At 44.4% G+C, this 24,574-nt stretch overlaps 1 protein-coding gene across 2 annotated transcripts in view; it reads left to right on the top strand.

The window, feature by feature from the left end:
- Nucleotides 1–24,574, top strand: part of PRKCB (protein kinase C beta) — a 401,807-nt gene that overhangs the window by 247,665 nt on the left and 129,568 nt on the right. For both annotated transcript variants that reach the window (XM_068244284.1, XM_068244283.1), the window contains exons 6-8: nucleotides 14,145–14,301; nucleotides 14,396–14,530; nucleotides 20,632–20,728. In XM_068244284.1, coding sequence (XP_068100385.1) covers nucleotides 14,145–14,301; nucleotides 14,396–14,530; nucleotides 20,632–20,728 — 389 coding nt within the window. The remainder of the gene's footprint in view (nucleotides 1–14,144; nucleotides 14,302–14,395; nucleotides 14,531–20,631; nucleotides 20,729–24,574) is intronic.

Here is a 24,574-nt window from a genome sequence, read left to right as displayed (position 1 = left end):
ACCAATTACCAAAGTATGGAAACAGGATAGAAGACATATGGCTGTAAAACTACCCTGCAATCATTTAGAATAATATCTGCCAAAAAGAGGCTCTATGAGAATCCACAGCAGTGAGCCGATATAAACAGGGCTGTGGAGTCGGAGTCGGAACAATTTTGGGTGCCTGGAGTCGGAGTCGGGAAAAAATACTCTGACTCCTAATTAATTAAAACTGTAATTAAAATAGAAAATATGATAAAATGTTCTATTTCTCGGATAATAGTCATCATAAATAATTTATATATACAGTAATAGCTCTGCTTAGTCCACAAAAATGAAATTAACCGATCAAAATTAGTTACCTGTGCTGCTTCAATAAAGCAGTCCCCGTATTTTTTAAAGTCAGATATTCATATCTGATTGTGACTGTACAGTATATACGATGTGTATACAGGAATCTTTTATATACACTAAATAACATCTATGCTGTAAGAATAAAGCCTGATTTGTAGCCGAGTCATGATTTATACAAATGTACGTGCACTCCCTTTACTCCTGATCAAATCATTTAATATGTTGTTAAAATTTCGTTTGGTTACTACGAAATAAAGGGTACCTGAGACGGATGACATTTTTTTTTAATATACCTGGGGCTTCCTCCAGCCCCCTTCAGGCCAATCAGTCCCTCGCTGTCTACCTCCACCACCTGGATCTTCTGCTATGAGTCCTGGTAATTCAGCCAGTCAGCGCAGTCCGGCCATGTGCCGCTCCTACAGCCAGGAGCATTCAGTACCTGTGTAATAGTGCTGCGCAGGTGTAGTACACTCCCGGCGGCGGAGTGTGTGCATGCACACTACGCCAGACTGGCTCAAGTACCTGGACTCATAGCAGAAGATCCAGGTGGCGGAGGAGGACAGCGAGGGACTGATTAGCCTGAAGGGGCCTGGAGGAAGCCCCAGGTATGTATAAAACTTTAATTTCATCTGTCTCAGGTTTACTTTGTTACACAGTAGTACTATACTCTACATATGCACTCTCCACAGAGCTGCAGGGAATCCACTGAGAATGCTGTGCACATTGAACACAGAGGTGTTGTCTGTCACCCATAAACCTGGTTCAGATTGTGCATGAAGAATGTGTAATAGAGGAAGAATCTCCTCATTCCCCTGCAGAGTACCTGCACATCACTCTTACATGCACCCACATTTACATTGCCTTGGGCCTGATATCTTTGTACCGGTCTGTACCTTTTTCAAGTACTCTAGCCAAGGACTAGTTTTAGTCTATGACTAAAGGGAATAAATATGGCAGTCTACATATCCTTCTCACTTCAGTTGTATTTTAAAATTCTTAAGTGTTGGCAGTTAAGAGACGAATTTCATGTTACACACTTTCAATCAATAAGATTGTAATATGCAAATTAGAGGAGTCGGAGTCGAGGAGTTTGAGTCAGTGGAATCCTAAACTGAGGAGTCTGAGTCGGTGGATTTTTGTACCGACTCCACAGCCCTGGATATAAACTAATATGAAGCCCAGAAGTAGGACAACCTATAGAAATTAAGTAGTACAGTACATAAATCTCCATACAGTATGTAAAAAGACATAATAGAGGATCAAAGCTAAAATTAACGAACGGTACGCTGACAAGGACAGTGAACTATAATAAATAAATTTGGTGGTTCGCGTTCGCCTGGAACAGGTAGAACTTTTGTGGAAGTTCGATTCAACTTTGACCCTCTGCATCACAGTCAGCAGGCACATTGTAGCCATTCAGGCTACACTAAGCCCTGGAGCCCCACCCCCCTTATATAAGGCAGGCTCCGGCGGCCATTAGCCTCACTCATGTGCCTGCTAGTCTGCTAGAGACAGACTAGGGACAGCTGCTGCAGACTTGTTCTTCTAGAGACAGATTAGTTAGGTTCTTGGCTGCTTAGCTTGCTCCTGGCTTGGTTATTATTGCTTTTATAGCACCCCTCAACAGCTCTTTTCAGAGCTCATCCTGTACTTTTTTTTTTTTCTGTGTTTCAAACTGACATTTTTGTTGCATGCACAGCCTTGCTAATTCATAGGGTGTGTGCCACTGCCAGCAACCCAGCACATTCAGTGACTACCTGTGTGTGTGACAGGGAGCTGCACATTGTACTAGCCAGTAGTGCATATACAGTGGTGTGAAAAACTATTTGCCCCCTTCCTGATTTCTTATTCTTTTGCATGTTTGTCACACTTAAATGTTTCTGCTCATCAAAAACTGTTAACTATTAGTCAAAGATAACATAATTGAACACAAAATGCAGTTTTAAATGATGGTTTTTATTATTTAGTGAGAAAAAAAACTCCAAATCTACATGGCCCTGTGTGAAAAAGTGATTGCCCCCCTTGTTAAAAAATAACTTAACTGTGGTTTATCACACCTGAGTTCAATTTCTGTAGTCACCAACAGGCCTGATTACTGCCACACCTGTTTCAATCAAGAAATCCCTTAAATAGGAGCTATCCGACACAGAGAAGTAGACCAAAAGCACCTCAAAAGCTAGACATCATGCCAAGATCCAAAGAAATTCAGGAACAAATGAGAACAAAAGTACTGTAATTGAGATCTATCAGCCTGGTAAAGGTTATAAAGCCATTTCTAAAGCTTTGGGACTCCAGCGAACCACAGTGAGAGCCATTATCCACAAATGGCAAAAACATGGAAGAGTGATGAACCTTCCCAGGAGTGGCCGGCCGACCAAAATTACCCCAAGAGAGCAGAGAAAACTCATCCGAGAAGCCACAAAAGACCCCAGGACAACATCTAAAGAACTGCAGGCCTCACTTGCCTCAATTAAGGTCAGTGTTCACGACTCCACCATAAGAAAGAGACTGGGCAAATATGGCCTGCATGGCAGATATCCAAGGCGCAAACCACTTTTAAGCAAAAAGAACATTAAGGCTCGTCTCAATTTTGCTAAAAAACATCTCAATGATTGCCAAGACTTTTGGGAAAATACCTTGTGGACCGACGAGACAAAAGTTGAACTTTTTGGAAGGTGCGTGTCCCGTTACATCTGACGTAGAAGTAACACAGCATTTCAGCAAAAGAACATCATACCAACAGTAAAATACGGTGGTGGTAGTGTGATGGTCTGGGGTTGTTTTGCTGCTTCAGGACCTGGAAGGCTTGCTGTGATAGATGGAACCATAAATTCTACTGTCTACCAAAAAATCCTGAAAAAGAATGTCCGGCCATCTTTTCGTCAACTCAAGCTGAAGCGATCTTGGGTGCTGCAGCAGGACAATTACCCAAAACACACCAGCAAATCCACCTCTGAATGGCTGAAGAAAAACAAAATGAAGACTTTGGAGTGGCCTAGTCAAAGTCCTGACCTGAATCCTATTGATATGTTGTGGCATGACCTTAAAAAGGCGGTTCATGCTAGAAAACCCTCAAATAAAGCTGAATTACAACAATTCTGCAAAGATGAGTGGGCCAAAATTCCTCCAGAGCGCTGTAAAAGACTTGTTGCAAGTTATCGCAAACGCTTGATTGCAGTTATTGCTGCTAAGGGTGGCCCAACCAGTTATTAGGTTCAGGGGGCAATTTATTTTTCACACAGGGCCATGTAGGTTTTGAGTTTTTTTTTCTCACTAAATAATAAAAACCATCATTTAAAACTGCATTTTGTGTTCAATTATGTTATCTTTAACTAATAGTTAACGGTTTTTGATGAGCAGAAACATTTAAGTGTGACAAACATGCAAAAGAATAAGAAATCAGGAAGGGGGCAAATAGTTTTTCACACCACTGTACCCAGTACCTGTTGTGTTTACTTAACCCACCTCATCACTGCATATACCTAGCTTTGTGTTGAGTGAACCCAGCTCACTGCATCTAACTACCTGTTGTGTTGAGTGAACCCAGCTCACTGCATCTAACTACCTGTTGCGTTGAGTGAACCCACCTCACTGCATCTAAGTACCTTTACTGTTCAGTGAATCCAGCTCACTGCATCTAAGTACCTTTACTGTTCAGTGAACCCAGCTCACTGCATCTAACTACCTTTAAAGGGATACTGTAGGGGGGGGGGGGGGGTCAGGGCAAAATGAGTTGAACTTACCCGGGGCTTCTAACGGTCCCCCGCAGACATCCTGTGTTGGCGCAGCCACTCACCGATGCTCCGGCCCCGCCTCCGGTTCACTTCTGGAATTTCAGACTTTGAAGTCTGAAAACCACTGCGCCTGCGTTGCCGTGTCCTCGATCCCGCTGATGTCATCAAGAGCGCACAGCGCAGGCCCAGTATGGTCTGTGTCTGCGCAGTACACTCCTGGTGACATCAGCGGGAGCGAGGACACAGGTGTGCAGGCGCAGTGGTTTTCTGACTTTAAAGTCAGAAATTCCAGAAGTGAACTGGAGGCGGGGCCGGAGCATCGGTGAGTGGCTGCGCCAACACAGGATGTCTGCGGGGGACCATTAGAAGTCCCGGGTAAGTTCAGCTCATTTTCCCCCGACCCCCCTACAGTATCCCTTTAATGTTCAGTAAACCCACCTCACTGCATCTAACTACCTTTACTGTTCAGTGAACCCACCTCACTGCATCTAACTACCTTTACTGTTCAGTGAACCCACCTCACTGCATATAACAAACTGTTGTGTTGAGTGAACCCAGCTCACTGCATATACCTAACATCCCCCCGAGATGGACAAAATGGACAAACCAGGTAGAGGAAGAGGTAGAGGCAGACCCAGAGGAAGGCCACCGGGCACTGGCAGGTCTGTGCGAGGTGGTGTTGCTGTGATTTTGTGCGGACCTGGCCCAAAATACAGTGCTCAGAAGAAGGCACGTGCCATCACTTCCCAAGATCAGGACGCGCTTGACTATTTAACACAGAACACCTCATCTCCCGCAGCCACCAGCGCTACAATAAACACCACATCCGCTGCATTTGACACTTCGCAGGAGTTATTTGGTGGTGGTGGTGAAATCACTGATTCCCAGCCACTACTGCAACAACAACAAGAAGAAGGCGCAGGTACACCACCTCATACGTCTGAGTTAGGTGGCGATAGTATGGGCGTAACATGTGAGGAGGGGGATGATGAACCACTTGAAGTTGGTGCAGTTGAGGAGGTGTCTGAGGAAAGCGAAGCTGGGCAGGAGGATTATGATGACTATTATACGGATGCCACGTATGTTCCCAGTAGAGGAGATGACCAGGGGGACAGTTCAGAGGGGGAGTCAGAGAGGAGTAGGAGGAGACGACTCCACGATAGAAGCAGAGGGAGCTCGTCCTCAGAAACAGCTGGGGGCAGTGTCCGGCGCCATGTATCGCCAGCTATGGAGAGCCAGCCAACATGCCCTTCAACGTCAGCTGCTGATGCCACCATAGCACCATCACCCCAGGGGGGCTCAGCGGTTTGGAAATTTTTTAACATGTGTGTCTCAGATCGGAGCAAAGCCATATGTTCTCTCTGCCAGCAAAAATTGAGCCGTGGAAAGGCCAACTCTCACGTAGGGACAAGTGCCTTACGAAGGCACCTGGAGAGAAGGCACAAACAGCTATGGCAAGAACACCTGAGGAAAAGCAGCACCCAAAAGACAAGCCACCCTCCTTCTCCTCTTCCTCCTTCAGGTGCATCGTCTTCATCCGCTTTCTCCCTTGCACCTTCACAGCCACCCTCCTCCACACCGCCTCTTCCCTTGAGCGGTTCCTTCTCCTCTGCCCACAGCAGTACCCAGCTGTCCGTAAAGGAAGTATTTGAGCGTAAGAAGCAAATGTCTGCCAGTCACCCTCTTGCCCGGCGTCTGACAGCTGGCGTGGCGGAACTATTAGCTCTCCAGCTATTACCATACAAGCTGGTGGAGTCAGAGGCTTTCCGTAAATTTGTGGCCATTGGGACACCGCAGTGGAAGATACCAGGCCGCACTTATTTTTCACGAAAGGCCATACCCAAACTGCACCGTGCAGTTGAGAGGCAAGTGGTGTCATCTATTGCGAAGAGCGTTGGGTCAAGGGTCCACCTGACCACGGATGCCTGGTCTGCCAAGCACGGGAAGGGCTGCTACATTACGTACACAGCCCATTGAGTCAACCTGGTGACCGATGGCAGCAAGCAGGGAGTACGTGGCTGCGCAGCGGACTGACTTGTCACACCTCCAAGGCTTGCAGGCAGGCCTCCAGCCACCTCCTCTCCGCCTGCTATCACCTCTTCGCTGTCGTCATCCTCCTCCTCCTCCTCCTTGGCTGGTACCGTGATCTCCTCTCCAGCTACACAGCCCCCGCACCCCAGGGCCTATGCTGCATGCCAGGTACGACGGTGTCACGCAGTGTTAGACATATCTTGCCTGAAAGCGGAGAGTCACACTGGAGCAGCTCTCCTGGCTGCTCTTAACAAACAGGTGGAGCAATGGCTGACCCCGCACAAGCTTGAGATCGGCAACGTGGTGTGTGACAACGGCAGCAATGTCATTTCCGCGTTGAATTTGGAAAAGCTGACACACGTACCCTGCATGGCACATGTGCTGAATCTGGTCGTGCAAAGATTTGTGTCCAAGTACCCAGGCTTAGATGATGTCCTGAAGCAGGCCAGGAAGTTGTGTGGGCATTTCAGGCGCTCTTACAAGGCCATGGCATGCTTTGCAGACATTCAGCGTAGAAACAACTTGCCGGTGAGACTCCTGATTTGCGATAGCCCGACTCGTTGGAACTCCACCCTGCTGATGTTCTCTCGCCTGCTAGACCAGGAGAAAACCGTCACCCAGTACCTGTATCATTACAGTACAAGGACATAATCTGGGAGGATGGGGATGTTGTGGCCCAACTACTGGACACTGATGCGAAATGCATGCAGGGTCATGGAGCCCTTTGAGGAGGTGACCAAACTGGTGAGTTGCGCTGAGGGCACCATCAGCGACTTGATCCCCCTACGCCTACTTCCTGGAGCGTGCCGTGCGTAGAGTGGTGGATACAGCTGTGGAGGAGCGTGAACGAGAACAGCTACGGCAGCAGGAGTCGTGGGAGCGATTTACATCCGAACCCGCTGTTTCCACAACACCTGCGGCAGCACAGAGGGGGGAGGAGGAGGAGGAGGAAGAAAAGGAGTCGTGTGGGGAAGGTGAGGAGTCAGACTTTGATGATGTTGATGAGGAAGGTGTTTCTGTGGAGGAGGAAGAGGCGGCAGAAGAAGTACAATCGTGGCAGCCGTCACAGGGGGCTTCTGCTGCTCCACGTTCCCGTGGTATTGTTCGTGGCTGGGGGGAGGAAGAGGTGTTGCGTCCCGTCACTGAGGAAGAGCAAGAGGAGATGGAGAGTACGTCTGCATCCAGCTTTGTGCAGATGGCCTCTTTCATGTTGTCCAGCCTGTTGAGGGACCCCCGAATCAAAAAACTCAAGGCGAATGACCTGTACTGGGTGGCCACGCTACTAGACCCTCGGTACAGGCACAACGTGGCGGACCTGTTACCAACTCAACAAAGGCGGAAAGGATGCAGCACTTGCAGAACAAGCTGTCGATGATGCTTTACAATGCGTTTAAGGGTGATGTGGCTGCACAACGCAATCAAGGTACCACTGGCAGTAACTCTCCTCCTCCCAAGTCCACCCAGGCAAGGACAGGACGCTCCAGCGATCTCAGGGTGATGTCGGACATGCGGACATTCTTTAGTCCCAACTCCTCGCCATAGTCCTTTCGTATCCACCCTCCACCAACGCCTGGACCGGCAGGTAGCCGACTACCTGGCCTTGAGTGTGGATGTAGACACTGCGAAAAGCTACGATGAACCCTTGGACTACTGGTTGTGCAGGCTTGACCTGTGGCCAGAGCTGTCCCAATTTGCCATCCAACTTTTCTCTTGCCCTGCCGCAAGCGTCCTGTCAGAAAGGACCTTCAGTGCAGCTGGAGGCATTGTCACTGAGAAGAGAAGTCGCTTAAGTCACGACAGTGTTCAGTACCTGACCTTTATCAAAATGAATGAGGAATGGATCACGGAGGGCTACTGCATGACCGAAGACTAAGTCAGTCCCCACACACAGCATCTCTGCCTGCAGGCCACTTGCCTTCTCCGCCACCACCAACAGGGTCCAGAACTCTAGGCGGATTCCTGAATTTTTAAGGCCGCTGCTAGCAGCGGCCGATACACTAATTTTTCTGGTGCGTGTACATGCCTGCCTAATTTTTCTGGCTGCACTGCGGGCGGCTGCAACAAAAAAACAAAAGGCATGTACATGTGCCCATCACCCTTCGTGATCGTTACCTTGCCGCGGTGAAGGGGCCTGCGTATCACAATGATGCAATGACCGCCGGCTATTTGAGTGTCTCGGGTGGGGGTGGCACACAAAAGATGAAGGTCGTTGCTTCATTGTGGTCAGACCAAATTTGATCAGCTGGACAGTCGCTGTTGTTCTATCATTGAGCTACCACAGCCCGGCGACCATATGGGCTTGAAAACCGCCACGACCTACACTCTCGCCACGGTGCACACCAGTCCAGCACGGCCGTCACTACGCAAACAGCTGTTTGTGGTGCGTTACACAGTGAGTTTGGTGTGTCAGTGTGAAGCACAACTTTAATTACACTCCCTGATTGATGTATACACATGCAAGATGTTTGAAAGCACTTTAGGCCTGCAATTTAGCATTCAATGTGATTTCTGCCCTTAAAACGCTGCTTTGCGTCACATCCAGATTTTTCCCCGGGACTTTGGGCATGTATCCCACTCCGCCATGCCCCCCTCCAGGTGTTAGACCCCTTGAAAAATCTTTTCCATCACTTTTGTGGCCAGCATAATTTTTTCTATTTTTCAAAGTTCGCATCCCCATTGAAGTTTATTGCGGTTCGTGAACTTTTCCGCGAACCGAACCTTCCGTGAATGTTCGCGAACCGAAAATCGGAGGTTCGGACCATCTCTATGCCCCATATACAGTGGTTTGCAAAAGCATGCGGCCCCCTTAAAGTTTTCCACATTTTGTCATATTACTGCTACAAACATGAATCAATTTTATTGGAATTCCACGTGAAAGACCAATACAAAGTGGTGTACACGTGGGTAGTGGAACGAAAATCGTACATGATTCCAAGCATAAAAAAAAACAAAGTGGGGTGTGCGTAACTTTTCAGCCCCCTCACTACAATACTTTGTAGAACCACCTTTTGCTGCAATTACAGCTGCCAGTCTTTTAGGGTATGTCTCTACCAGCTTTGCACATCTAGAGACTGAAATCCTTGCCCATTCTTCTTTGCAAAACAGCTCCAGCTCAGTCAGATTAGATGGACAGCGTTTGTGAACAGCAGTTTTCAGATCTTACCACAGATTCTCGATTGGATTTAGGTCTGGACTTTGACTGGGCCATTGTAACACATGGATATGTTTTGTTTTAAACCATTCCATTGTTGCCCTGGCTTCATGTTTAGGGTCGTTGTCCTGCTGGAAGGTGAACCTCCGCCCCAGTCTCAAGTCTTTTGCAAACTCCAAGAGGTTTTCTTCCAAGATTGCCCTGTATTCGGCTCCATCCATCTTCCCATCAACTCTGTCCAGCTTCCCTGTCCCTGCTGAAGAGAAGCACCCCCAGAGCATGATGCTGCCACCACCATATTTGACAGTGGGGATGGTGTGTTCAGAGTGATGTGCAGTGTTAGTTTTCAGCCACACATAGCGTTTTGCATTTTGGCCAAAAAATTCCATTTTGGTCTCATCTGACTAGAGCACCTTCTTCCACATGTTTGCTGTGTCCCCCACATGGCTTGTTGCAAACTGCAAACGGGACTTCTTATGCTTTTCTTTTAACAATGGCTTTCTTCTTGCCACTCTTCTATAAAGGCCAACTTTGTGCAGTGCATGACTAATAGTTGTCCTATGCACAGATACCCCCACCTGAGCTGTAGATCTCTGCAGCTCGTCCAGAGTCACCATGGGCCTCTTGACTGCATTTCTAATCAGCGCTCTCCTTGTTCGGCCTGTGAGTTTAGGTGGACTGCCTTGTCTTGGTAGGTGTACAGTTGTGCCATACGCCTTCCATTTCTGAATGATCGCTTGAACAGTGCTCTGTGGGATGTTCAAGGCTTTGGAAATCTTTTTGTAGCCTAAACCTGCTTTAAATTTCTCAATAACTTTATCCCTGACCTGGTGTGTTCTTTGGACTTCGTGGTGTTGTTGCTCCCAATATTCTCTTAGGCCTGGTGCACACCAAAACCCGCTAGCAGATCCGCAAAATGCTAGCAGATTTTGATACGCTTTTTCTTATTTTTCTGTAGCGTTTCAGCTAGCATTTTGCGGTTTTGTGAAGCGTTTTTGGTGTAGTAGATTTCATATATTGTTACAGTAAAGCTGTTACTGAACAGCTTCTGTAACAAAACCGCCTGCAAAACCACTCCGAACTGCCGTTTTTCAGAGCGGTTTGCGTTTTTCCTATACTTTACATTGGAGTCAGAAACGCCTCAGCAATCCAAAAGATGCCTCACCCTGGGAGTATGCGTTTCAGCAAACCGTCTCCCGCTCTGGTGTGAACCACCCCATTTAGATATATTGACCAAGCGTATCCGCAGCCGCAAATCTCTAATGAGAGACAAGATTGCCCACTAGCGGTGAAAAGTTACGATATAATAAATAGGTCATTCCAAACGATTCTTCCAAAACAATATCCATTTATTGGGGACATATCCCTTTAAAAATTTAAAACAATCACATAAAATCTCCCAAAACACTGCTTGTAAGCAGTACATCCCCAATTACATACCATACTGGATTAATTACATACAAGGGTTGGGGGTAAAGTATTCCAAAGTGCTTAGTGCAAATCTAATATGTGCATGTTAAATGCGATGCCAGGTAGTGCAAAAATACAACAACCTTATACAAAACATCTGTTGTTGTACATACAAAGTGAAAAAATATATATAAATACAAATCAATCATGTTAAAATGGTCTCTTGTGCATGAAAAACTCGAATCAAACAATCATATACACACACAATGTTCAAAAAAACGCTGCCAAGTGCAAATCTGCTAATGAACATGGGCTAAATGACCTGCATGTGGATCCAAATGAGAACTGTGCAAAGTAACATGAATAAAGTGCAACAGAAGGGAAATACTTTACCCATACGATGATCGGTGGATGAGGGAGACAGCCCTACGCGTTTGCAGCCCTGCTGCTTCTCTGGAGGCTGAATAATTACGCACACCCCACTCTGCAGTTATTTATTTGTAAAAAATATGTTTGGAATCCTGTATGATTTTCGTTCCACTTCTCACCAAACACAAAGGGAAATACTCACTCCCAAACAGTTCTCTGCTGCTTATATAAAGCCTGCAGGCTGCTTGTAAGCCAATAAGAAGTGCACACACACACGTTACACCTAGTCTGCAGTCATCAATTAAGCAGAGGCTGAGCAATTCAGCCAGTCGTTGGAGAGGGCTTCAGTTGCATATAGACAATGGCTATATGGCCAGCAGGGGACACTTCTCACGTGTACACCACTTTGTATTGGTCTTTCATGTGAAATTCCAATAAAATTGATTCATATTTGTGGCAGTAATATGACAAAATGTGGAAAACTTCAAGGGGGCCGAATACTTTTGCAACCCACTGTAACTATTATGCTGAACTACCCGCAAGTAGCAGCTACTGGCAGAGACAAGATTACGAATAGCAGAATGTACAGCGCTCACATGGCAATTTAATAAAGTTACCTTTATTTTGTATTAAAAAAAAATCATTAGGATTTCATTGCTGCCAATCTTACCATTAGAGAGATGCACTCACATCCTATTCTTAAAGCACACCTGAAGTGAGTGATAAATGGAAGCTGCCATATTTATAAATTTATTAAAAAAATACCAGTTGCCTAGCAGTCCTGCTGATCTATTTGGCTGCAGCAGTATCTTAATAACACCAGAAACAAGCATGCAGCTAAACTTGTCGGATCTGACAATAATGCCAAACATCTGATCTGCTCCATGCTGCTTCAGGATTTAGGGCTAATAGAATAAGAGGCAGAGAAGCAGCAGGATAGCCAGGCAACTGGTATTGTTTAAAAGGAAATAAATATGGTAGCCTCCTTATCCCTCTCATTACAGTTGTCCTTTAAATCCAGTTGTACACAAAGCAGGATGTAAAAGGAAATATCCCTCACTGCTCATTGCACAAAAACAATAGACAAGACACAGAACATTTATATTAAGCCCTTCTCCTGGTTGACTCAAAGCACCAGAGCTGCAGCCACTAAAACATGCACCATAGACCGTAGCACTGTTAGGGAGTCTTTCCCAAGGTCTCCCCACTGAATAGGTGCTTGTTTTACTGAACAGGAAGAGCTGAGATTCGATCCCCGGTCTCCTGTGTCAGAGGCAGTACAAACTACTTAGCACTGGTTGTAACTATCCTCAGCCCCATATCTAATACGTAATACCCTATACTGATTGTTCCTGTAGTCTCCATTTCACTAGATAAGTGCATGCAGGATATTATGTTCTTTGCCTACTATAATATAATATCCTTACTACATTAAATGAAACACTTACTTACTTGCACTCCATAGATGGATGGATGGATGGATGGATGTATTGGTTAGGATAGGATATGCAGGACTTAATGCTATATCTGCCTGTCTCTATCGTGAAATAATAAATGGGGCTTGACATCTGAAAGCTGCTGTACCCTTATTTCACCACAAGATGTCACTATATGTTTGAGCATAGTGCTGATCTACAGTAATATTGTCATTTAACAAGATTCACAACTGGATTGCTAAAGGAACTCAAGTCTTATGTAAACATACCGAGTTCTTATGAAAGACCTAAACAGCCTGAAACGGATGTCTGCAAGTTGTAATATAATACAACAATAATAATAAAATACATTGTAAAATTTATAAGTGAGCTATCAACCATTAAAACTTGAAACCATTAGAGCACCAGTCAGGACAGAAAAAAAAAATCCTCACTCTCCTATCCTGATTCAACCTAGAACTATTATTAGTTATACTTACCAGAAACCTTCTCGACATACTTAAAGAGGAACTCCAGTGAAAATAATGTAGTAAAAAAAGTGCTTCATTTTTTACCATAATTATGTATAAATGATTTAGTCAGTGTTTGCTCACTGTAAAAGCTTTCATCTCCCCGATTTACATTCTGACATTTATTACATGGTGACATTTTTACTGTGGGCAGGTTATGTAGCTGTTTCTAGCTTTTCTGGCTGTTACAGACAGCTGTAAACAGCTAATTCCTGTCTGTGAACATTGTTACATTGTGGCAGTTTGCCCAGAGTACCGCGGTACTCAGTGCTTCTTGTGGGAGGGGTTTCAGCACAAAATCAGTCATACAGCGCCCCCTGATGGTCTGTTTGTGAAAAGCATTCTATTTCTCATGTAAAAGGGGGTATCCGCTACTGATTGGGATAAAGTTCAATTCTAGGTTGGAGTTTCTCTTTAACTCCACCAGTAAAGGTCCATCTTCCTACTTTCAATGCCTTTTACTAGCATTCTCAATGCAGTGTGGTTCATATCCATGATTGGGTCACTGTTGTGTCAAGTATGGCAGAGGCTAGTGAGTGAGTGACACAAATTCACCACTGGATGAGTAGATAATTTTTGGTAAGTACTGTATAAGCGTATAAGACTACTTTTTAACCCTTGAAAATCTTCTGAAAAGTTGGGGGTCGTCTTATACGCCGGGTGTCATTGATGCCGGGTGATACGCACTATCCTGTTACCGCCTCTCAGATCTCTCTGCTGAGGGAGCGCAATCTATTCTTCCATAGCGCTCTGATAAACAGGTAGACAAGGAGAGCTGACCAGTCTACTTAAGGAGAGTTGACCAATGCAACAAGTCAATTGACTATATACTGTTATATACTGGGTAACACATACAGTACAGCACCAGTATCTGTTCATACACAGCACCAGTATACGATTTTTTTATTTTTATTTGGTGTGTGTTGGAAGAGGGGTAGTCTTATACGGCGAGTATATCCCAAACTATATTTTAACTGGAAAAGTTGGGGAGTCGTCTTATACGCCGGAATATACGGTATAACTTTTTTCTAGTTTGATAAGTGAGGGTTTTGTGGGACAGCCATTTCTTAAACTGTACTTTGAGCTTTTTGGTGATCTGCCTATTGTTGGCTTGATAAGATTAATGTGCTTACTTCCTTCTCATATTGCTTTCTTATTGGGCTCTTTTTAGTTGGAGAAGGCAGGAATCTGGTTCCCATGGACCCAAATGGACTCTCCGATCCATATGTGAAACTCAAGCTTATCCCAGACCCAAAGAGCGAGAGCAAGCAAAAGACCAAAACCATCAAATGCTCCCTAAACCCCACCTTTAACGAAGTTTTTAAATTGTAAGTTGAGTCTGTCTTTACCCTTGTTGTAGTAATCACGCCACAGGCCTAGCCTATCTGTGTGACCCGCCCTTTCTTTTCTTTCTTCTGCCAGCAACTTGAAGGAACCAGACAAAGACCGGAGGTTGTCAGTGGAAATATGGGACTGGGACCTCACAAGCAGGAATGACTTCATGGGGTCCCTCTCATTTGGAATCTCAGAGCTTCTGAAGGCCAGTGTGGATGGATGGTAAGCACCGATTTATAGCAATTCACGTTTCAGATCAAGTCCTGTGAATGGGGAGGATTCAAGTCAGGGTTGCCAAAAGGCTATAGGGTAGTGGTGGGTTAACAATTAATAAAAATACACTTACAAAAATGGAATGTACACAACTTTTATTTGCAAGGTGCTGCATTTCAGAAACTAATTTGAAAGAAAGAAGACCTTTGCAGGTCTTAAAAAATAGGTCAACACAGCCACAGATGGACAAGACTAGGCATATTAGACTGGGTCAGTATTTCTTTATCAAACGCTAAGTCAAAACTGCAGAAACGGTTGTAAAATAAAGTGAACTCTTAAACCTTCCATAGGATTAAGATGGCAAGTAGCATCTACTGTAGGTGCTGCTAATCAAATGTACTTGATGGATCAAGTGAGTGTGATCCCCTGCATAAAAGCAGATGATCTGACAACCTGCTGGTCTAGGGAGTTTGTTATACAATGCCAAGGGGGAAAGACGTCAGTGATGAGCTTAGAGTAGAAATTGTTGCTGTTCATAAATTTGATTTATACTCTTTCTGCCCCTGGATTAATTATAGTGTAGCCCTCTTCCATATACAGCAGCCAATAGAATAGTCCAATTTCACTGGATCTTTTTTTCCTGTGTATGTCTGTCTGGGTCCAGAAAAAGTTGGACCCAGCCAGACATACACAGGAAGCGAATATCCAGGGAAATCTGACTATTCCATTGGTTGCTATTCTTTTTTCGATGATTTCTATTTATGGATGTACTTTTGAGCGCTTTACTGTAATATATATTAATATATCATGTTATGAGAGGTAATGCCCTTTTGTGAATAGGGCACGAACCTACACTGAGAGGGATATGGATGTTTCCTTTTATACAATACCAGTTGCCTGGCAGTACTGCTGATCTCTATGGCAGCAGTAGTGGCTGAATCACAGACCTGAAACAAACATGCAACTAATCCAGTCTGACTTCAGTCAGAGCACCTGATCTGCATGCTTGTTTAGGGGCTGTGGCTGAAAGTATTAGAGACACAGGATCAGCAGAGGAGTCAGGCAACTGGTATTATTTTAAAAGGAAAAATCTATATCCTTCTCAGTTTAGGTTCCCTTTAAGCACCCCAAAGGGGCCATCACCATGGTGAGGAGGTTAGGTGGAGGAGCACACTTTATCCCATTTCTGTTGTATACATTCCAGAGTTGTACAGAGTCGAGGAGTCGGAGCAATTTTGGGTACCTGGAGTCGGAGTCATGGTTTCATGAACTGAGAGTTGGATGATTTTTATGCCGACTCCACAGCCCGGTGCAGGACCATGTATTTGAGGATACTTAATTTGGTGATTTCTGTCAAAGGTAGAAACCCCCCTCCTCCCCCTCCACTTCCTTTGGGGATCCTTAGCCATGACTTCCTGATCTTCCTGTAACAGGGAGTATGGGAAAATTACACCCCACTCTGTCTAAAACCTAGAGTCCATTTTCCTTCAACAGCAGGCATACATATTTTCCTGGTCCTGGACACTGAGTGACAAAGCTTGTTTTTAACCACTTTACCTCCCTTGCTACGCTTATCTACTCCCCACAAAACTTTACTTGAAGCTCAGGGGAGTAGATAGGCGTACTTGTGGTAAACAGTGTGCTGTATGCCCAATAAGCTATCTGATTATGTATATAGGGTATCATTTTAACCGTGACAAGTGAGAGAATAGATTTTGTGGTGTTTGACAACTGAGGGATAAGTCATGTGATTTTTTTTACCGGAAAACTGAATGAAAAGCAATAAAACTGTTATTTACATGTACTCTATACCCCTAAATACATACTAGTAAAAAAAAACAAAAGTGACAGCATTGAAAAGAGAATACATAGTTACCCTAGGGACTTCGCTTTTAAAATATGTATGCCATGAGAGTGTATTACTGTTAATCATGAAGATAAGGGCTTTTTAATTACTGATAGAGTACAATGAGAAAACAAAAAACACAAACCAGAAACTAATATATTCTCGCCATACATTGTACTAGGAACATTATTTAAATGTTGAGATAACCAGGACAAATTAGCAAATACAATGTGTGGGTTTTACCTATGGTAACATTGTTTATTTGAAAACTATAGGGCATGGAAATGGAGAAATAGAGTATTTTTTCTTTTTTTTTCTCATTTTTCCCTTTAAAATGCACAGATAATAGCATAATTACTAAAAGCAAATATCACCCTCACAAAGCATAATTTGTGGCAAAAAAAACAAGATATAGATCATTTACATCTGATGAGTAGCAATAAAGTTATTGGTGAATGAATGGGAGGAGCGCTGAAATGTGAAAATTGCTCTGGATTTTAAGCAAAAAACCCTGTGGAGCTGAAGTGGTTAAAATTGTGGAAGCCGCTTGATCACTTGAGATGAATGAAACCACCTTTATAGTACCCAGTCAGAAGCCCCTTTTCCAGGGACTTCTTGCACGACAGACATTTTTTGGATGCAGTTTTGCATTTGTTTTCAGCTGAATACCAGGATGATGCAAGCTGAGCATCAGTCCCACCCACAGAGCTTGCTGCTAAGTCTGTATCCTGGGCTGGTTCAGGTCATGTGACCAAGTTTGGAACCGAACTCTTGCACAGTACACAATGAAAAGTCTTTATTCTACATATAGTTGCAGAATTTTCTGTGTGTTTCTGGGTTTCTCTGTTACGTTACCCTGATCAAAAAAGTGTCTAATTTGTTCTTATCAGCAGCTGTGAATAGACTGCAGGAGCGCTGCTGTGGCCCTCTCCAACAGAGTAAACACTGAGGCCTAACTGTTACGGTGCTCCCTGCAAACTGAAACCAAGCTCTAAACTTCAGGTTTTTCTTTTAGGATTTCCACAAATTGTAATGGATAATTGTTTTTCCCATAAAGGTGATCATGCTGTGGCCAATCTGTTAGAGAGGAAGTTCTGAGTCAAGTTCCACTTTTATAAAGATTTTTATTTTTTTTTTGCTTTAGAATGCTTGTTTCATATGGAAACATAACATTTTGTCCATTCTGAACTAAGCTGGCAGTCAATGCATTTCCATCTCTGCCTGAGGATAGGATTCCACACACTGCCTGTCATAAGAAGTTGATTTAAGAAGTTCAACGTTTTTAACCACTGTGTAATTCGTGCGCAGACATTGGCCTATCCAACTTGTCCAGCGCTGTCTTCCATGCTTTCATTTCCTGTTCAGGTTTACAGTATGCACAAACCGCTATCACCTCATCTGCAGGAAATCACTCTACTCCATTGTGGTCCTGACTCTGCATCAGATAATTAGGTTATTCTATCCTTTTCTTTTCATCTCCTTGGTCTCTCTGCTGTGAAGAACAAAAGCTGGTATCACCTGTCCGGCTTTCAGCTCTGGCTTTAACATTATTGCATTGCTCTAATAATGCTTTACCCTTGTTTTCATTATTTGTCCTTTATTCAGAAGGCTTCAGCATATCCTGCTGCTCTGCTGTATCCAGTATGTCCCAATACCAGTCGCAGGACACCTTTATGTAAACCGCAAGCCCATCATAAGATTGTTAATGTTTAGATTGGCATGCAGGTTATTAAAGTCAGACAGAACACATACCTGGAATAGGCAAATTCTCCAAGCAATCACATTGATTAGTTCTAATTATAAGTATTTTGAACTGAAGGGTTTAAAGGGAACCAATGGTGAGATACATGTGGAGGCTGACGTTTATTTCCCTTTAAACAATGCCGTCTTCAGCCCACAAGTAAAACACCAGCAGCCATCCTCTAAAAAAGGTTATAGTTACCTGTACTGCCTTGTCCCTTGAAGCCATCCCAAAGACCCTGAATCACCCGACTTCTGGCTCTTGGACCCGCCACACACACACACACACACACACACACACACACACACACACACACACACACACACACACACACACACACACACACACACACACACACACACACACACACCCAGAGAAAAATGCCCAGATGTTTACTCCAGTAAACTCCAGTAAATATCTTGGTGGTTTTCTTCTGAGAGGCAGGGCCAGGAGCCAGACGTCGGATGATTTGGGGTCTTCAAGACGGCTTTGAGGGACAAGGCAGCACAGGGAACTATAACTTTCTTTTTGAGGATGGCTGCTGGCGTTTTTACTTGCGGTCTGGAGAACCGCTTTAAGGGTAAGTCCACCCTACAGATATTTATGCAAATGTATGGTATGTCTGTGCTTCTAAATGAATACCATCGAGTTCACAGTGTATCCCAGTGATGTCTATTAAAGTTGTCCCTTTAAAGGTGCGTACACACGTCACATTTTTCCAAACAATCGGTCGTTTGGACGTCAAATCAGGCGTGTGTACAAATGGTCGTTCAGCTGATAACGCTGGTTTTGACGGATCCGCTTGGTGAAAAATCCGATGTGTATGTACCTTAAGGTTCCATCACTGCATCTTATTTCCTTGGAAAAGAAATAAGACATTTGCATATAGTGTAGGATTGTTTTGCACATTAGATTCTTGCCACAACCAATTTGCTGTGTCTACGTACAAACACACACACCCAGTGTGGTGGTTCTGCCACCATCATGCAACTTAGCCGCTCATCAGAGGAGCTGGCTGACCAATTACAGACCAACAAGCAACGCTCAAGTATAGTATCAGCTCCTTTCCGCTTCCTCCTTCCAAGACTCTGAAATGTCCTCTGCTCAATGCATTATTATTATTATTATTCATTTTATTTATAAAGTGAATACATTTTATGCAGCACTGGACAATAAATATGTACTTAACAAGGTTATACAACATAGGTCAAAGCTATACAGGGCAAACTGGTTACAAAATACATGATCATGCCATTTTCGGCTGGTTAGGTAGGCCCAGAAATACAAGTACGAGGTGGTCATAGGAAAGGAGCACACGGTCATGTAGAACAGGGTTTCTCAACATTTTATTGGTTTGTACCCCTTTTATAACCCTGTACTCACCAAGTACCCCCTAGCATAGTAAGCAGTATCACAAGTACCCCTTAACAAATATATATTTAAATTGTAGTACATGATAATTGTTCTAAACAATTTCCAAGTATTTACTATTGCTTTTAATTAGCTAAAACACTAATTTGGTGGTGTTTAAATAAGATTTATAATTTTCTAAAACTGTAAATCTGTTATATTTGGTTACAGTAAGTATATCAAGGCTGAGTACCCCCTGGAACAATCAGATGTACCCCCTGGGGTACACGTACCACACGTTGAGAACCTAGGATGTAGAATACACACGGGAAGGGGGGACCCTGCCAAACGTTTACAATCTTAGGGGAAGCGAGATGGGCACACTAGCTAGGGCTATAAAATAAATATTCAGTAGAGAGTTACTGTGTGGTAGTGGGTGTTTTGGCGATCTTAAAGATGTGGGTTTTGAGGGCTTGCTTGAATGTGTTGAATGAGGGGCAAGTCTGATGGGCAGTGGAAAGTAGTTCCAGAGGGTACGGGTTGCTCTAGAAAAATGCTTTCCCGTCATCAGCATTCACTAATCCTAAACCACGCTTGCATAGCGTAATACAGCTTTATTCCAGTAAAAAAGGTTTAAAATTACACTCGCATTCGTTAAGAAAACATGCGCATATAAAACAAACACTCCCAGCCCGGCATTCAACGTCCTCCATCCACCGTCGGCAAGCTCCGCCCAACGTGTTTTGGCCCATAAGATTTGTCAGGGGCTTGTGATTGCTCCCAATCGTGGTGGGAAAGCAACAAGGTTGTACGGAAATTGTAGAGGCAGACCAACGTAGCGGGTGGGTCATCAGGTGCAGTCCACCAAAGTGTGAACCCAAGCAGATATGTTTTGCATTATCTGGCATCATCAGAGCCATGTATGCCAGATTCTTAAATTAGCTTAGGGGACAACTTGTATACATGCTGGAAATTTGGGCAGCAATGGTCCCAAACAGATTCCATCCAGCACGTGTATAAGGCTTTAGACATTTTGTCCTTTGCTTGTGAGAACTTCATTTGGTGCAGAGATGCAGTTGAATCTTGGCATGTTGAACCCCAGGGTGTAATCGTTACTTGTCATTGGCCATTTATTTGTTAATCATGATGATCCTTGCTTCCTATGTGTTCCAGGTTCAAGTTACTAAGCCAAGAAGAGGGAGAATACTTCAACGTGCCGGTGCCACCAGAGGGAGAGGAAGGGAATGAGGAGCTGCGGCAGAAGTTTGAGGTAATCACAGTTGACATTATACGAACATTCCAGGGGTGTAACAATAGACCCTGCAAGGGATGCAGCCGAATGGGGGCCCAGAAGCCACAGAAGGTCAAGAAGAGAAAAAAACAGCTCTCTGCACAATTGTTCTAATGACTGCATCTGCTCAGCCACCGATAAGGAATCCATATAAAGGTTTGCAGACAAAGGTTTGCAAACAGTCCCTATTCAGTGTTCAACAGGGTCATGTGTACAGCGTTTTTTACCCCCAGCCTCTCTACCCCTTCCCAAGTGCTGTGTACTGTAGTGATGCTTGAGGTCTGGGCACAGAGAGAGGGGTCTAGAAGCCACAGAAGGGCAAGAAGAGAAAAAAAACAGCTCTCTGCACAATTTTTCTAATGACTGCATCTGCTCAGCCACTGATAACTAATGATACAGTTTTGTAGACAAAGATTTATAGACATTCCCTATTCAGTGTGCAGCAGGCTCTTGTGTACAGTGCCCAGCTCCCAACCTCTCTACTCCTTCTCCAAGTGCTCTGTACTGTAGAGATGCTGGAATGGACAGAGCGAGTGTAATAAGAGGAGACTGGGAGCACACTCGTCTGTTGGTTTTCTGTATGTATTTTCTGCACACCATGGGCTTGATTCACTAAAGCGTAATAACTGCTATCACAGCAGTTACCACACGATCTGCCGTGCGCAAAGGTTTGCGCGCAGAGTTACTTTGCGTGATAAGCGAAGGTTTACACGCAATCACATGCAGTTTTCACGCATGCAAACCTTAGCTTATCACGTGAAGTAATGCTGTTACTGTTGCCATCATAGCAGTTATCACGCTTTAGTGAATCAGGGCCCCATGTGTGTCTGTATGTGGGAAAACGTGCATGTTTTATCGCAGAAGCTAATGTAATTGATCGTGAAAATGCATGCAGTGCTTCACTGCTGTCTGTTGTTATCTGCACGGGGAAAACACATTCCAGTGTGCACTAGCCAATTGGATAACATTGGTTCTCAGTTTACCTGTGCAGAAAGCGGAGGGAGGAGGGGGGAGGGGCCCCATCCAAAGTTTTGCAGGGGGGCCCAGTGATTTCTAGTTACGCCCCTGTAACAGTCCAAGAGAAAAAATAGTTTGTGGTACATTTAAGTATTGTTGTGCATCTTGGTTGTTTAACAGCAATGGAATTATTCAAAAGTCCATGTTCTTAAAAGTACTTTTGACTTGTGCATTTTTACTTATCATGTACTTGCTTTTACTTATGCTTTACATACTTTTAGTGGTTTTTTTTTTTTTTAAAGAGAATTTTTATTGAAGTTTTACAAATACAGAAAAAACAAAAACATTCCCAAATTGTAATCCCACCATCCACCCTCTAAACACACACACACACACACACACACACACACACACACACACACACACACACACACACACACACACACACACACACACACACACACACACACTAACACACACACTAACACACACACTAACACACTAACACTAACACACACACTCACACACTAACACACACACACACACACACACTAACACACACACACACACACTAACACACACACACACTAACACACACACACACACACACACACACTAACACACACACACACACACACACACACTAACACACTAACACACACACTAACACACACACTCACACACTAACACACACACTCACACACTAACACACACACTCACACACACACACACACACTAACACACACACACACACACTAACACACACACACACACTAACACACACACACACTAACACACACACACACTAACACACACACACACACACACACACACACACACACACACACACACACACACACACACACACACACACACACACACACACTAACACACTAATAAACTCGGCATTATGAAAAATCAACAGCTTCGATCTTTAAATACCAACAGAGCCTCCAACGTAAACGTTTAAGCATTACATATGTACAGTATATCAGATACACTGATTGTAATATCCAGGTCAGGTATAACTGTGTTACCATTCTCTGTCCATAGACCCCATACCTTATCAAACTTTGCCGGATGACCTCTAGTTTGATATGTAAGATTATACAGAGGTAGAGTTTGATTAACCAGGGGTTTAAAATTACCCAATGAAGGAAGATTGGGTGTTTTCCATTTTAATAATAGGGACTTTCTGGCATAAAAGAAGGCAATCCTAAGAAATAATTGCTTGTTTGCTACAAGTAGCATTGTCAATAATTCCCAGCATGGACGCCTTAAAACATAAATCAACCGGACGTTGCATTACTTCAGCCAAAAACTGTGTGACAGATTTCCTGAACACTTGGACTAACTCACAACTCCATACACAGTGGATAAAATCTGCCCCCTGGAGTCCACACTTATAACACCCCAAGCTGCTGCCCCGACCTATTTTAGACAATTTTGCAGGCGTGTAATAAGTTTGATGGAACCATTTTGTCATTCGCACTAATTTTAGCGTTTAAAGGCAGCAAGTGCGTCACAGTAAACGAGAGAAGTACCGTATATAGGCGCGGGTAAGCCCTCCCATGCATATGCCAATACACCCACTTTAGGCCTGCGGATTGGCTGCCCCCCTCCATGCAGAATGCACAGTCGAGTGTTCCAGTGGATGCAGCATGCACTACAGCGCATGCTTTAGCACAGGGGTGGGCAAACTTTTCTGGCTGGGGGACGCATTACTCTAGAATGCGACCTGCAGCTAGAGTGTCTCCCTCTTGTCCTCCCTCCCTCTGTAAAAATCATGTGCAGGGAAAGCTTTTTCCAGTAGGTAACTTACCCAATCGCACTTTCCAGCGTCGATATCCATGGTGACGGTAGCATCATGTGACAAGCTGGTACATACTGATGGCAGGTTACATGATGCGGCTTTTGCCATGGAGATTGGCACTGGAGAGAGGGCAGTTGGGTGAGTTGATCTTGTACGTGTGCTACACATTTTCAAAGAACGGCGAGAGGGAGAGCAGCAGAACATCGCCCTCTATCGTAGGGCCAGCTTTGTAGCAGCCAAATCTGGCCCACAGGCCCAGGCCGGCTTTAGCATGTATAACTTACCTGTCCTTGCTGCGGCTTGCTTCTTATAGCTTCCTTGCAGCTTTTGCACTTCCCACTAAAGCCCCAGGCTCACTGTCATGTGACTGCAGTGAGCATGGAGCTCTAGCGCCAAATTCAGAAGCTATCGGGAGATGAAAGGAAGTAAGCCAGAGGGAGGACAGGTATACAAGCTAAAGCACGCTCCGTAGTGTACTCTGCATATGGGGGCCCCCATACGTCATTCACAGTATATCCCCTGCAAATAGGCCCGACCCCCACTTTACATACAAAATTAGTGGTACGTGTTACCCCATCATCTAGTTGGGCGGAGGATGAGCCAAAAGACGGCTTACCCTACTACTACTGAAATATTAAAAACTATTCCGCTTCTGAGTTGTAGCAACTCAGGGAGACGCGTCATCTGACGTCCGGCTATTGCCGGTGCTGTGTCCGATCGTGCTGCCCTAAAAACCCCGTGTGCACAGTGACATGCAAGATTTCCTATTCTATTGTGCTGTGGACGATATCTCTGCAGCCACGACACTACACTCCCTAAATTTAGAAGGTATGGAGGGGACCACCCAGCTATTTGTGTCAAATTGCAACCCCGCTGGTTCCCAAGATTTGTTTACTCTATTTCTGTAACCAGAGGCTGCAATTTTGGCATAGAGGTAGTTCGGAGAGTCCACTCCATACCCTCAAAATTTGGGGAGGCGTGGCAGCAGAGATATTTGGTGATAATTGTAATGTTTCCACTGAGCATGCGTCTTACTCAGTGAGGAAGGCAGCTGT

Source organism: Hyperolius riggenbachi, chromosome 7 (genome assembly GCF_040937935.1).
Source record: "Hyperolius riggenbachi isolate aHypRig1 chromosome 7, aHypRig1.pri, whole genome shotgun sequence".
Classification (NCBI taxonomy): Eukaryota; Metazoa; Chordata; class Amphibia; order Anura; family Hyperoliidae; genus Hyperolius; species Hyperolius riggenbachi.
Note: the sequence above shows the minus strand (reverse complement) of the source record. Positions and strands in the feature narration are given on the sequence as shown.